The sequence below is a fragment of the Ursus americanus genome, chromosome 35, assembly GCF_024610735.1.
Source record: "Ursus americanus isolate L20-20 chromosome 35, mUrsAme1.1.p, whole genome shotgun sequence".
NCBI lineage: Eukaryota > Metazoa > Chordata > Mammalia > Carnivora > Ursidae > Ursus > Ursus americanus.
This window is the reverse complement of record NC_142161.1, coordinates 4,774,190-4,789,375: the sequence shown is the minus strand read 5'-3', so window position 1 is coordinate 4,789,375 and position 15,186 is coordinate 4,774,190. Positions and strand designations below refer to the sequence as shown.

The 15,186-nt window shown below is 48.5% G+C and overlaps 1 protein-coding gene across 4 annotated transcripts; it reads left to right on the top strand.

Annotated features, from left to right (window-relative positions):
- Window positions 1-95: 95 nt before the first annotated feature.
- SLC22A17 (solute carrier family 22 member 17) lies at window positions 96-6,532 on the top strand. 4 transcript variants are annotated; one of them, XM_045802719.2, is made up of 10 exons: window positions 96-489; window positions 674-1,180; window positions 1,272-1,375; window positions 3,483-3,637; window positions 4,224-4,389; window positions 4,584-4,729; window positions 4,895-5,000; window positions 5,160-5,431; window positions 5,673-5,784; window positions 5,902-6,532. In XM_045802719.2, exons 1-10 carry the CDS (start codon window positions 103-105, stop codon window positions 6,188-6,190), a joined length of 2,244 nt encoding a protein of 747 aa, XP_045658675.1. In that variant the 5' UTR covers window positions 96-102; the 3' UTR covers window positions 6,191-6,532. The 4 variants fall into 4 exon arrangements, with proteins under 4 accessions (XP_045658675.1, XP_045658676.1, XP_045658674.1 ...); XM_045802720.2 differs by having other exon boundaries at window positions 671-1,180; window positions 5,160-5,377; XM_045802718.2 differs by having other exon boundaries at window positions 671-1,180.
- Window positions 6,533-15,186: the final 8,654 nt, after the last annotated feature.

Genomic DNA, 15,186 nt, shown 5'->3' with positions numbered 1-15,186 from the left:
GATGGCTGGATGAATGGTCAGGAAGAATTGGAAGCAAAGAAGGACTCTCTGGCAACTGCCTGAGTAGCTGCTATCCTTCAGCTTTCTTTCCTTTTTACCGCAATGGTCCGCAAACCCAGGGAACAGAGACAGAGCCCCTGGGCCCTGGCCCCCCTTCCTCCCTCTGACGAAGAGTCTGGACCGAAGGTTCTGCTGACGTGGGAAGGGGAGGAGAGTCTGGAGGAAGGGGAGGGGAAAGCAGCGCAGAGATCGCAGAGACGAAGGAGGCGCCCGCGGCTGCAGAGCTGCAGAGCGGGGTCTCTCCGGCCTGTGTCCGGGCATCGGGAGCCCCACTGGGCCAGAGGACAGCGCATCCTTTCGGTGCGGGCCGGCAGGGCCCCTGCGGTCGGCAAGCTGGCTCCCCGGGTGGCCACCGGGACCCCCGAGCCCAATGGCGGGGGCGGCAGCAAAATCGACAGCACTGTAGAGATCACCCCCAGCCCGAACGGAGTAAGTGCCCGCGCCCTGGGGGCTACGCCATCATCCCCCTAAACCCGCACCCGCGCCAAGCGCCTGGCATCTTCCTCCAGCGCACCCCCGCCCCTGGCCGCCTTCCTCGCGCCCGCCCTCTTCCCTTGCTCTGCGGCTTTCTCTGCTTCTCCGCTTCACCCTTCTCCCCCCCCCCCCCCAGCAGGTCGGGACCCTCGGAGATGCGGTGCCCACGGAACAGCTGCAGGGTGAGCGGGAGCGCGAGCGCGAGCGGGAGGGGGAGGGCGACGCGGGCGGCGATGGAATGGGCAGCAGCCTGTCGCTGGCCGTGCCCCCCGGCCCCCTCAGCTTTGAAGCGCTGCTCGCCCAGGTGGGGGCGCTGGGCGGCGGCCAGCAGCTGCAGCTCGGCCTCTGCTGCCTGCCCGTGCTCTTCGTGGCGCTGGGCATGGCCTCCGACCCCATCTTCACCCTGGCGCCCCCACTGCATTGCCACTATGGGGGCTTTGCCCCCAACGCCTCTGGCTGGGAGCAGCCCCCCAACGCCAGCGGCGTCAGCGTCGCCAGCGCGGCCCTAGCAGCCAGCGCCGCCAGCCGCGTCGTCACTAGTACGGACCCCTCGTGCAGCGGCTTTGCTCCGCCGGACTTCAACCATTGTCTCAAGGACTGGGACTATAATGGGTTGCCGGTACTCACCACCAACGCCATCGGCCAGGTGAGGCGGCCTGCTGGGCCGCGGGTCTGGGGGCGGGCCCAGAGCGAGGAGCACGGGCCTCACACCGGCTCTATCCCTCTCACATTTCCAGTGGGATCTAGTGTGTGACCTGGGCTGGCAGGTGATCCTGGAGCAGATCCTCTTCATCTTGGGCTTTGCCTCCGGCTACCTGTTCCTGGGCTACCCGGCGGACAGGTGAGGGCTGCCTTTGGGACAGGACAAGTAGAGAGGAGGGGATGCTAGGGTGGTTAGCCCAGACAGGTGGCCTTCGCAGGAGGCTGAAGAGGATTCACTGGACTCTGCAGTCTTCTGGACTTCTGTTCAATGATATGCAGCCCCAGCCCTGTCTCAACGTCACTCCCCATCAAGAAATACTCCTTCCATACCTCTTCTGCACAAGGGAATAATATACCACCCATTCCCTATCCCCATATCCATGGACAAAGACAACAGCCCCATCCCCACTGATCAAAAACCGTACCTCCACAGATGAAAAGTCCTAGCTCGTCCTCTGTTGTCCCTGTCACCACTAACCACCTCCTTCTCTATCTTCATAGATTAATAGATTCATCTCCAATAATAGCCCCATCTACACGATATGCTTTATCTCAGTGGCCTTATTCCTACAGATCATTAGGTTAATTCCTAAATATCAATAGCCATATTCCCACTGACCTGTATAGTTCAACACAACAAATGACCACCCTTATGGGTCAGTAGTCCAACCCCCATAGATCCATAACCACAATAGCACCCCCCCCCCCGAGATTAATAGTCCCATCCTCATGGGTCTTCAGTGCTCTTAGATCCTCTCAGATCAAAAGCCCAATTCACATGAACTAATGGCCTCATCTCAAAGATCAACAGCTTATCCCCACCAACTAATAGCTCTTCCCAGGGATCAAAACTCCCAATTCCTCTGATTCTTGCCACCATCCACTGACCAGGTGCTCCATCTCCACTGACCATCCTTGTGGATTATTAGACTCCTCTCCACCCATCTACAGTCCCATCCAAATGGATTCATAGCTCAACTCCCATGGATCAAAGGCAACCCAACATTCAATAATCCCTAAAATCAACACCTATCTTCACTGCCCAATAGCCACACACCTGCTGGGCAAATGTTCCTAAACCCACAGCTCAACAAGCCATTCTCATGCATTAGTGGTCTCATTCCCACAGACCAGTAGCATCATTCCTATGGAATAATACCCTCATTCCCAAAGGCCAATAATTCAGTCTCTTAAATCCAGTAGCCTTAGCCTCATCTCCATGGGAAAAGGCCCCATTGTACTGGGTCAGTAGCTTCACTCTTAGGGATCAGTCCCCCTTCCCAATGATCAGTGACCCCCATCTTCATTCCCCATAGATCAGTGGTCTTATCCCCAAAGATCAATAGCCCAGCCTCCAAGGATCAGTAGCCCTGTCCTCATTGACTCATAGTCAGTGACCACCATTACTGACCAATAGTCTCAGCTTCCCTAGTCTGTGACCCCCTGCTTACTGATTATTCCCATGAATCCTACCCCCATAGATTCATTCCCCATTGACCAACAGCCCTATCTACCCAAGGACTAATGTCCCCACCTCGTGAATCAATGGCCTCATCCCCAAAGATCATTTGTCCATTCTTCAAAGATTAATGATCATCCCCATTAATCAATAGTTTTACCCCATGGGTTAATAAATAGTTATATTCCCATGGGTCAATGGATCTTCTGGCAAGTGACCCCATCCCCACTGACCATCTTTATGGATTTATTGACCCATGAATCAACCCATGGAACAATGGCCTCATCCCCCAAAATCGGTGATTCAGTTCCCTAAGATAGCTACAACTTCATTATCTCCATGCATAAGTAGCCAATAACCTCGCCTCCGTAGATCTGTAAGTCCAACCCCATATATCAATGACTTCATCTCCTTTGACCAGTCTGAGCAAGATCAGCTCTATCCCCACTGGCCGATAGTTCCATCCCCAAGGATCAATTGTTCCATATCCCCTAAGCAGTATCTACTCTCCTTTAATGGTCACTCTCACTTCCATGCTCTCATCTCTGACCAACAGCCCCATCCACAAGTCAATCCCCTGCAGATCCATAGCTACACCCCAGTGCCCAGTACCCAGACATCACTTACCCATGGTCCCCATCCCCTCCCATCTTCTCTAGCCTCAGTTCAACTTTTTACACTGGGGCCTTAGCCTCATACCTCCAGCTTTGAAGTGGGCAGCTGGGCCCCACCCAGCAACTCCTCTTCCAGGAAGCCTGGGTGACCAGAGGCCCTCCCTGCTTTCCAGGTTTGGCCGTCGAGGGATTGTGCTGCTGACCTTGGGGCTGGTGGGCCCCTGTGGAGTGGGAGGGGCTGCTGCAGGCTCCTCCACAGGTGTCATGGCCCTCCGATTCCTCCTGGGCTTTCTCCTTGCCGGAGTTGACCTTGGTGTCTACCTGATGCGTGAGTGGCAGCTTCCCAGATGTCCTTCCCTTGAGGCTCATGCCTGTCTGCATCCCCAGGCTGTTCCCACTGCCCCCTAGGGTCCCCTCAGTCCCTCCTCATCCCCAAATCTCAGCTGTCCAGGATCTCAGTTGTCTTTCTGCCCTAGCCTTTGAAGGTTGCAGGGACTTTGCTTCTCTCCACACCCCGCCCCCTTAGTCCCCCCCCAATCTTTAAGGCCTTCCTTGCCCTTGACTTACTGCTGTCAGAGAATGGTGCTTATTTAAAAATGAAATCCTGACTAGCTGTATGCTCTTGATATGATGGTCAAATAAGAGGTCTGATGTGAAAGGGCCTATAAACTAGGAAAGCTGTACACTCACCAGGGACTCTGACCCTTGAGCCCTCCCAGGTTTGAGCAGGAGAGGAGGGAGGACTGAACAGTCTCTCCACTCTTTGCCACTCAGAAGTTAGTCTGTGGGGGGGTGATGGCTTCAGCCTCCACTCGGGGTCTGACCTCACTCTCTGTCCTCCCTCCCTCTCTCCTCCTCTCTCCCATTCCTCCTGCCTCCCTGGCATCTCCTCCCTGTTCCTGCTGTATCTCTAGGCCTGGAGCTGTGTGATCCAACCCAGAGGCTTCGGGTGGCCCTGGCAGGGGAGTTGGTGGGGGTGGGGGGGCACTTCCTGTTCCTGGGCCTGGCCCTTGTCTCTAAGGACTGGCGATTTCTGCAGCGAATGATCACCGCTCCCTGCATCCTCTTCCTGTTTTATGGGTTAGTATCATCCTCCACCTGTTGTCTGGCCATTCCCACCTCTACCTCCAGCCTGGTTCTAGCCCAGAGACCCTTCCTCCTCTCCACTACCCGTTGTCCAGACCTGCCCCAGCCCCGGCCCCTCAGAAGTGGGAGTTTCCCACCTCTGGATCAGGAGATGGGAGACCTCAGAGTGCACCCCACCCCATCCCTAGCTGGCCTGGTCTGTTTCTGGAGTCTGCAAGGTGGCTCATAGTGAAGCGACAGATTGAGGAGGCCCAATCTGTGCTGAGGATCTTGGCTGAGCGGAACCGGCCCCATGGGCAAATGCTGGGAGAAGAGGCCCAGGAGGCCCTGCAGGGTAAGAGACAGGGGTCCCTACATGTGATACCTCACATGCACACATGATACTACCCTCTCAATGATTATAGCTATGCCCCCTCCCAGGCTCCCCCCCACCCACATGGGAGGACCCTGGACTCTCAGCTGTTTCTTCTAACAGACAGCTCCTCTCTCTTTCCCAAAGACCTGGAGAACACCTGCCCTCTCCCTGCAACATCCTCCTTTTCCTTCGCTTCCCTCCTCAACTACCGCAACATCTGGAAAAATCTGCTTATCCTGGGCTTCACCAAGTGAGCCTGGGTGTCTGAGCCAAGGGCCAGGCCAGTAGCTGGAATGGGGGCTGGCTGGGTGGGGAAGGCCTGAGGACCCCTGCAGAGGGCAGCCAGGGTACTGGAAGGCTGTGGATGGGGATTCAGACACCGCTCTTTGCTTTACCCCCCTTCTCACAGCTTCATTGCCCATGCCATTCGCCACTGCTACCAGCCTGTGGGAGGAGGAGGGAGCCCATCGGACTTCTACCTGTGCTCCCTGCTAGCCAGCGGCACAGCAGCCCTGGCCTGCGTCTTCCTGGGGGTCACCGTGGACCGATTTGGCCGCCGGGGCATCCTGCTACTCTCGATGACTCTCACTGGCATTGCGTCCCTGGTCCTGCTGGGCCTGTGGGATTGTGAGCATCCTCCCTTCCCCACAGTGTGGGCTGAGCAAAGGAACCCCAGCAGAGGTGCCTCAGACAGGCTCAGCCACTGCTTCTGGCACAGGCCCCCAAGACCAGACCAGACCCTGCCCCGACCTCCCATAGTCCTCCCTGTGGCCACACAGCCCTGTTTTCCCAATCAATTAATGGATGCCCAGAGCCCAGCTGGCTAGAGCCATGGGATCAGAGAGCCAAGGGGACAATGCCAGGGCCTAGGCCAAGCATGATCTCCTCACCTCCATTCACATCCTCCCTCTTGGTCCTTCAGATCTGAACGAGGCTGCCATCACCACCTTCTCTGTCCTTGGCCTCTTCTCCTCCCAAGCTGCTGGCATCCTCAGCACCCTCCTTGCTGCTGAAGTCATCCCTACCACTGTCCGGTGAGAGCAGGGCTGCTCCAGCTGAGCAAGGGCCTGAGGGAGGGAGGGAAGACTGCTGGAGAAGGGTTGGGGTGAGGCCCACAGCTAGAGGCTGAGTGCCTCCTCCGACTCTCCCAGGGGCCGAGGCCTGGGCCTGATCATGGCACTGGGGGCTCTTGGAGGGCTGAGTGGCCCAGCTCAGCGCCTCCACATGGGCCATGGAGCCTTCTTGCAGCACGTGGTGCTGGCGGCCTGTGCCCTGCTCTGCATCCTCAGCATCATGCTTCTGCCGGAGACCAAGCGCAAGCTCCTACCCGAGGTGCTACGGGATGGGGAGCTGTGCCGCCGGCCTTCCCTGCTGCGGCAGCCGCCCCCTAACCGCTGTGACCATGTCCCACTGCTTGCCACTCCCAACCCTGCCCTCTGAGTGGCCTCTGAGCACCCTGGCAGGAGGCTGGCTCGTACTGAAAGCTGGCATGAGGCCCTGGCAAGCAGGTTGGGAGGACTGAGGAAGGCAGGGCTGCCCAGAAGGCTCAGAGGCACCTCACGCCAGCCGTCAAGGAGGGCTCAGAGGGCTGTCCCCACCCCCATCTCCTCCCTGCTGCTTTGTGTTCACTTCCTTGGCAAGAGTCAGGGGACAGGGAGCGAGCGCCACAGTGTAACCACTAGGTCTGGGCTCCATCCTGTGCCCAAAGACATCCTCTCAGACCTCATTCTTTCTTGCTCTATCATTCTGTTTCAATAAAGACATTTTGAATAAATGAGCATACCATAGCCTGGACTTCCCTCCCTTCTGTTGTCCTGTCTCTTGGGGGAAGGTTTCTTTGAGTGGAACCAAAATCAGTAACACTGTCCCTGCCCACCTCCCTGTGCCGTGCCCCTCTGTTCACTTACACACAGCTACCACCCTTTATGGATGGCTTGCTGTGCTACCAAGACTGGGCTAGGCACTTTACAAACTTAACCATTTAGTTCTTCCAACACCACAAGGTAGGTGTTTGGATCAACTAGAAGTTTCTTCGTTGTTGCAAGCAATGAACACTGACCATAACGAACTTAAACAAAAAGAGGAATTTATTAGAGGGATGTGATGGGACAGGTTGTAGTGGGGAGCTCACAGGAGGAAAAGCAGAACTAGTCATAAAAGGTCAGGAACCAGAGAGGACCTCTCTCCAGGGAGTAAGAACCAGGGCCTCACCTGGATGAATGACCTCCAGTGGGATTCCATCTTTGGTTTTTCCCACTGAAGATTCATTTCCAGACAGCAAATGACTGGCTAGCTTGAGTAACATGCCTGCATCCCTACCCGTAATACTGACAACTGGGAAGATGGAAAATCACAACTGAGCAGAAGCAGGACTCCTAGCAGAAGTAGAACTGGATGTTGTGCGGGTAAAAACAATGGACGCCCACGATAGTATTCTTCTTCTTTTACAGATAAGAAAACTGTTGCTCAGAGAGACTCAGTAACTTGGTCAAGGTTACAAAGCTAATGAGCGACCCAGCGGGACATAGTCAGATCCTGAAGCTGAAGCTCGTCATTGGCGCACGCTGGGGCTCCCCTCCCAACTCCTTCCAATTTTTAGGCACTGCCCTTGCAAGCGAGGAGTGAGTCTTGGGGCACCCCAGGACTTGGCCTTAGGAGACTAATACTTTCACCTCAGTGCCAGGGCCTGGCTCTCAGACTAGCCCTGGACTGGCTTTACTGCTTTGGGAGAATTTCTAGACCTCCAGCTTCCTTCAAGGGTTGCTATGAGATTAAACAAGATCATGTATTATAAATGCCTCTTAAATTACCCCACTAAGTAGTAAGCTCCTTGAAGGCAGGAACTTTCTCTTTCTCAACTTTAAAAACACCAAAGCCTGACACAACAGATGTTCAGAAAGTTATTAATGTGTTCATTCTCTCAGCAAATGTTTCCTGTGACCGATACCATCCTGGATACTTAGGGCTTAGGCCATCCTTCAAGGACCTTACAAATCCATCTAACAGTAGGAATATTAATGAGGAGGAAGAGAGGCCAGTGGTTTGGAGCACCAAACAGCTGCATCCTGAAGTAGGTGAGACTTCACTCAGAGAGGCAGGAAGTCCTCAGGGAAGGGTTTAGGAGAAAAGTAGTGCTTTCAATCCAAAGGCTATAGGGAGAGCAAAAGCCTGAAGGTAGGAAAGGTTGAGGCGGTTCTGGAGAGAAGGATTCTTAGGGAAACTAGAGTCTTGCACCTAGCCTCTTCCAGAGAAAGAGGGCTCATTCTCCACAGGTTCCTGTAGCACCAGTGGCCTCTCTCCCGCTTTGCTGTTCCATGTCTGAGGCCCAAAGCTCTACACACTAAGCCATGCTGCTGGACTCTCCATACTAACCATGGTATTGCAGAACTCATAAGAACCTTTCTCATTTAATCTTCACAGCCCTCTGAATTACGTAGTGTTATTTTATCCTATTTAACTATTGAAGACATGGAAATAAGAAGGATCTGCCATTAAATGGCCGAGCCAGGACTCAAACCCAGGCCTTCTGGCTGCGCTTTCAACTCTACCAGTTCCTTCGGTTATGTATTCTGTATCACACATTCCATAGAACAATGTCTGTGAACAATGTAACTGATTCCGATGTTCACTGTTTGGCTTGGGATAGACAATGATAACAGAAGAGATCATACTCACCACTGTCTCCAGAGATTTGGTGAAAACTAACAAGATGGTAGATAAGAAAGCTCTTGTACTTTTTGGAAGAGCCTCTGGAAAGCCAACGAGTTATTTATATGCTAATGACGCTGTCCAATACAAACTGTGAGGAATGGTGTCAAAGGGGCATTCCGGTAAACCCATTCTTTGCACCCCACGGGAAGAAGATTCAGGGGGAAAAAGTAAAAACTCTCAGAAAGTTAGAGCAGCTCCTATAGGAGGGTAGGTGAAAGAGAACAAGATTCTCTGACTTCAACAAAGAGGTGGAGGCGAAGAAAATGAAAGCATTCGAGAAGCATCAATGAAGCACAGGGGAAGATACAATCCCTTGTCCCTAAACAATTCATAGTCTGGGTCAAAAGGGTCAGTGTGCATAGCTAAAACAACTGGCATCTTGTTCTAAATTTCGCCAACCACATAATCTCACTGGACCCTCATTAATAACCCCATGAGAAACAGTTCTCAATTTTTAGGTTTTTACAAATGGGGAGACAGGTTTGCAAAGGTAACTTATTCAAGGTTAAGTGACTGTTAAGTAATTAGAGTAGCCAGATCCAGAGAACTGAGAGCCTGCAATCTTCTTACTGCATACCAGATAGAAAATAGTTCTAAGCACCATGAAAATATTACTTATCCTGTGACCAGTTTAGAAGATACCCAGGAACTGGAGATAGCTTTTCAGGCAAATAAGGAAAGGACTACTTTCATGAACATGAAACAGATTTTAGAAATGTTTTAGTTGGATTCACAACTATGAGCCATCATGGATTATTGAGGGGCAAATTAAAAGAATATATGGAGTGCATTTCTAACCTGAAGTTACATGAAATGACATGAAGGCCCCTCTGATTCCTCTCATTCGGTCAACCTTGCCTGGCCACCAGGGAACCAGTTTCTGCTGATGATCCACTACTGTCCGGGGCTGCCTCAGCTCTGGGAGAAGGGGCATGGTCCTTCCCTGCAAGAGTTCCGAACACTGTGAGACTAATACTTACAGTCCTATACAGAAAATGTAGAGAAATGTAAAAAGTGCCGCAGCAGCTCTGCAGAAGGAAGCATCTACTCTTTTGGGGACAGTCAAGGAAAGCTGCTCAGATATTTGGACTGGAACAGTGCAAAGCCCAGAGGTATGACAGCGCATGAATGGTGTGCACAGAGGACAGCAAGTGTCTGAACATCCATGGAATAAAGGGAGACTGAAAAACCCACAGCTAATCCTATTTATCATGACCAACTGAGAGCTTTTCCCCAAAGATCAGGAATAAGACAAAGATGTCTGCTCTCACCGCTTCTGTTCAACATTGTACTGGAGGTTCTAGCCAGGGAAATGGGGCAAGAAAATGAGGAAAAAAAAAAAAAAAAGAGAGAGAGACACCTGGAATATAAGGACAATGTAAAACTATATTTGCAGATGGCATGATCTTGTATATATAGAATCCTAAGGACTACACACACACACAAACTGTTAGAACTAAACAAACAAGCTCAGTAAGGTTACTAAACTTACAATTAAACTTGTAGGATACCAGATCAATGTACAAAATGAACTGTATTTCTATACAACAGCAATGAACAACCTGAAAGCAAAATTAAGAAAACTCCATTTAATATAGCAAAAAAACAACACTTAGGAATAAATGTACTAAAAGAAGCATTGAGACGGGCACTGAAAACTACAAAACACTGTTGAAAGAAATGAAAGAAGACTTAAAGACATACCACTTTAGTAGTTTGGAAAACATGATACTGTTACAATGGCAATCGTCCCCAAATGGTTCTACAAATTCAATGTAATCCCTATTAAAATCCTGGCTTCCTTTTTTGCACAAACTGACAAGCGGGTTCTGAAATTCATATAAAATGTACAAGTCCCAAAATAGCTAAACGATCTTGAAAAAGAGCAAAATTGGAGGCCTCACACTTCCCACTTCCAAAACTTATTACAAAGGTACAGTAATGAACACAGTGTAGTATTGGCATAGGACAGCTTATAGATCAATGGAGTAGAATTGAGACTCCAGAAATAAACCTATACGTTCATGGTTAATTAATTCATTTTCAGCAAGGGTGCCAACACCATTTAATGAGGAAAGAACAGCTTTTTAAACAAATGGTTCTGAGACAAATGCATATCTGCAAGGAGAAGAATGAAGTGGCCCTCTCCCTCACACCACACACAAAAGTTCATTCAAAATGGATCAAAGACCTAAATATAAGAGCTAAATTATAAAACTTTTAGGAGAAAATAGGGGCACCTGGGTGACTCAGTCAGCTAAGCAGCTGCCTTCGGCTCAGGTCATGATCTCAGGGTCCTGAGATCAAGCCCCGCTTCAGGCTCCCTGCCCAGTGGGGAGTCTGCTGCTCCCTCTCCCTCTGCTGCTGCCCCTGCTTGTGCTCTCACTCATGTTCTCTCAAATAAATAAAATCTTAAGAAAAAAAAAACTTTTAGGAAAAAACATAGGCATAAATCTTCGTGACTTTTGCGCTTCAAAGGATACTATCAAGAAAGTGAAAAAGCAACCTACAAAATGGGAGAAAATATTTGCAAATCATGTATATAAGGGTTTAGTATTCAGCATATATAAATAACTCTTAAACTTCATCAATAAAAAGACAAATAAGCCAATTAAAAAGTGGGCAAAGAATCCGAACAGACTTTTCTTCAAAGAAGATACACAGATGGCTAGTAAGCATGAGAAAAGATGCTCAACATCATTAGTCATTAGGGAAATGCAAATAAGAAACATGAGATACCCCTTCATACCCACTAGGATGGCTGTAACCAACAAGATGGACAGTAATGAGTTTGATGAGGACGTGGAGAAACTGGAACCCTCATACACTACTGGCAGAAACGTCAAACAAAGCAGCTGCTTTCAAAAGCAGCCCAATGGTTCCTCAAAAGGTTAAACATGGTTTATTACCTCCACTCCCAGGTATATACCTAAGAAAAATGAAAAGGTATGTTCACAGAAAATCGTGTAGCTTGTAGCAGCACTGTCCCTAAGAGCAAAAAAGAAAGAAAGAAAAGAAAAGAAAAGAAAAGAAAAGAAAAGAAAAGAAAAGAGAAAAAGAAAGGAAAAATGCAAATGTCCATCAACTCATGGATAATCAAATGTGGTCGATCAAAACAAGAAGCTATTACCCAGCTACGAAAAGGAATGAAGTACTGATACACGCTACAACATGGACTCTTGCAAACACGATGCTAAGTGAAGGAAACCAGACACAAAGGGCCACGTATTGTATGACCCCATTTATATGAAATATTCAGAACCCGCAAAGTCAGAGAAACAGAAATTAATAGTTGCTAAGGGGGAAAAAAATTAGGAGTGCTTGCTAATGGGTATAGGGTTCTTTTTGGGGTTATGAAAATGCTCTAAAATTAGGTAATGGTGATAAATGGATATGTTAACCATCACCATATAAATATATATGTTATGCTAAATACCACTGAATTGTACACTCACAAGGTACATTTTTATGGTATGTGAATTATATTTAACAACAAAATCCATTCAGCTTTCAGTGGGATGCAAGTCAGAGTTACAGCAAAGTGACACTTCCCTTCAGCAAATAAAATGAAAGTTCTCTTACTAAATGATTCTTCTTGAACAAATGCTAGCACCCAAAACAGTACCCAGCACTTGGTAAATACTCAGTAAATGTCTGTTGAATCCACGATTACCACAAGCACAAATAAATGGAAAGAAGCATGAGAAATTAGCATTAGCAGAGTTGAAAGAGGTTTTAAAATTAGATCATGATTTTTAAAAAGCTACTCATTTCAACCATATAGAAGAACAACTATTTTTTTGAAAAAACGGTCTGAAAAAAAAAAAAACAAACCAGCGAACTGTTTCTCTATCGTTGATGTCAGGTTGGGCATATCCTATCTGAAAAAGTTCTGGGTTGTCTTCGTTTGTTTTGTATCACTCATTGTCCCGCTTAAGATCTCTGACTCACTCTCACTCCAGAGAAATCTTGGAGACAGGCTCCCCCAAATCTCTTAAACACTTCCCTCCCCCACAATCCCAGTGAGACTAAGTTCATTACAATCCTTTGGTTAAGAGGGGGCTCATCAGGAGTGACTGACCAAAAAATAAGCAATCCTTCCCAAGGAAAGCAACTTTCTTCCATGCCACTTCCTCTAAAATCACTAAGATACAGGAAAAATAAGACCAGGTAAGGAGGGAAATCTGATTCTTGTGAGGATAGGAACCAGCAGGTCCAGGATAAAGGGAACTCCCAAGGGGGAATTAACACCTTCTGAGCACCTACTAAGTTATATAAAGGCACAATTCATGCCTTCAAGGAGCTTGCGACTCCAAGTGGGGAAACAGGGATGTAACTGCGTTAATTATAAAACCATGGAAGTGCTAAAGAGATAGGAACGATTTGCCCTGAGAACGAAAGCGATTCATTCATGACTAGGCAATGAAGGTTTCTGGCTTTGGTGCTTGGCTTTACACCTTGGCTTACACCTTAGGATTCTGACACAGTAAATAGAATGGCCACAGCACAATCAATACAGGAACATAAAGTAAAAGTCAACTGGAATGCACAGGGCATCAGATGTAGAGCAAGATGTGGCAGGGAACCTTAATCAGGATCAAATTGGGAAAGGGCTCAGTTCCGCGTCTAAGTACATTTGTAATTATTGGTGGTAGAACAGGGGGGATTCTGGCAACACGAACTGGAGCCAGACATCTACCAGGAACCCACTTAAAGATAGGGAGTTGCTCAAGCAGTTAAAACAGAATGGAGAGAATGGGCATGATGCTGAAAATTGACTGGACATACAAAATTAAAAACAAAGGGGGCGCCTGGGTAGCGCAGTCGTTAAAGCGTCTGCCTTCGGCTCAGGGCGTGATCCCGGCGTGCCGGGATCGAGTCCCACATCGGGCTCCTCTGCTGTGAGCCTGCTTCTTCCTCTCCCACTCCCCCTGCTGTGTTCCCTCTCTCGCTGGCTGTCTCTCTGTCACATAAATAAATAAAATCTTTAAAAAAAAAAAAAATTAAAAACAAAGAAGGGTAAAAAAAAAAAAAAAGGACATTCACCCTGTCCAAGATCCAACAATTTATAGGGATTTCTTAGCTAAGCACTTAGTGCCCCCTGGTGGATAGAAGGGACCTTCCCAGCTTTAAGACACATTCTAACCAATCTGATATTGAGATGCTATCCAGGCTCCTACTCATGAGCCTCTGCAGAAATCCCCACATTCAGATTACAAGGCACTATTCCAGTTGAATGGAGTTAGAGACGACAGATCCCTGAATGCTTAACAGACGACACAACAGGTGGCAGTAAAATACATGAGCAAATGCTAATGTCAACACTAGACCTGAGAACTCAGAAGACAAAGCCATTTGAGAAGTGGGGTAAGGCTTCATGGATATATAGGTCACTCATTTCCTTCACCTAAGATTACTGAAGAGATCCCCGAGATCAGAGGCAATCACAAAATATCCTTTGAACATAAGTGAATAGAATACATAAAGGTTTCGATATTTAGAAATCCTGTTAAGTAATGGGAAGACTGGAGCAAAAAGCCAGGAGGGCGATGTAGCACCCAAGAATTTTAAGACCAATCTCACGTAAGAATATTAAATGGAGTAATTCGGTTATTAATGTGACCAAGTACTAAACTCAAGGATACTAAATCAGTGAAAACCAGTTAAGTCCTAATTAACAGTGATTAAAAATGTTAGCTGAGCATAGTCAGTGGTCACCACGTGACTACAGAAGATAGCATAAGCTTTCCAATTGTCCTTGTTAACAAACTACTGCCTTTTCCCCCCATTTTTTGAGCTTACCTTGACGTAAAGACAAGAAAAGCTACCCAGACCCCAAGCTAAGACTCCAGTGCTGCTGCTGTGGGTAATTTGCACATGAAGTTTAATCAGGAGTGCACACTGAAGTGCCACTAGATCACTCTCATCTGGCCATTCTTTCACATCCCAGACTTATTCGGTGTACCTCTCAAACGCCAATCAGGCTGCATGCTACCCAGAAAACTCATCAGTCCCAACTAAATACACACTGTCCCTCTTGTAATTTTAACTCCTACTCCTTAACTGTGAGTGAGAACTTCCCCTCCACAACACCAGCACTTCCACAAAGGAGATTTAACAGCCATCTGGGATCTAAGAGAAAATAGGAAAATAGATAAATAATCCTTACACCCAAAAGGCCAAACAAATTTTTATTTTCAAAAACAACTTTATTCATGACACATATTAAAAAAAAACTCCCACCCCCTGGAAATGAGCTAAAAAAATAAACAAAATCCACCTCCCACCTCCCTGTTCCCACTTCCTCCCATTCCCTCCAAATAAAAGGGAAAAAAAGGCAAAGGAAAACAAAACAAAACAAAACAAAAAACTGAAAAACAAAAAACGCCCCAAAACCCCCCAAAACAAGGTAGTGCATTTCCCCAGGGGGTAGGGGAATTTACACTGGAGCCGCTGGGAGCGGAACGGAGATCTTCCGGCTACAGAAACCTGCAAAGAAAGACACTCAAAACAGAAAAAGAAACACAAAAGGAAACAAAAGAGATCACCAGGCAATCTGGAGGGGCAGGGAGCCGGAAAAGAGGGGTGGGGTGGGTGGCAGACCTGGCAGGACAGGAGCAGGTGGAGGGGACTGTGAAAGTTAGGGAGAAGATGGAGGGAAGGTAACAAGCAGAACAGTTTGGTGTCCTTCCAGAGCCCTGGGTAAAAAAACCCCTCCTACCACC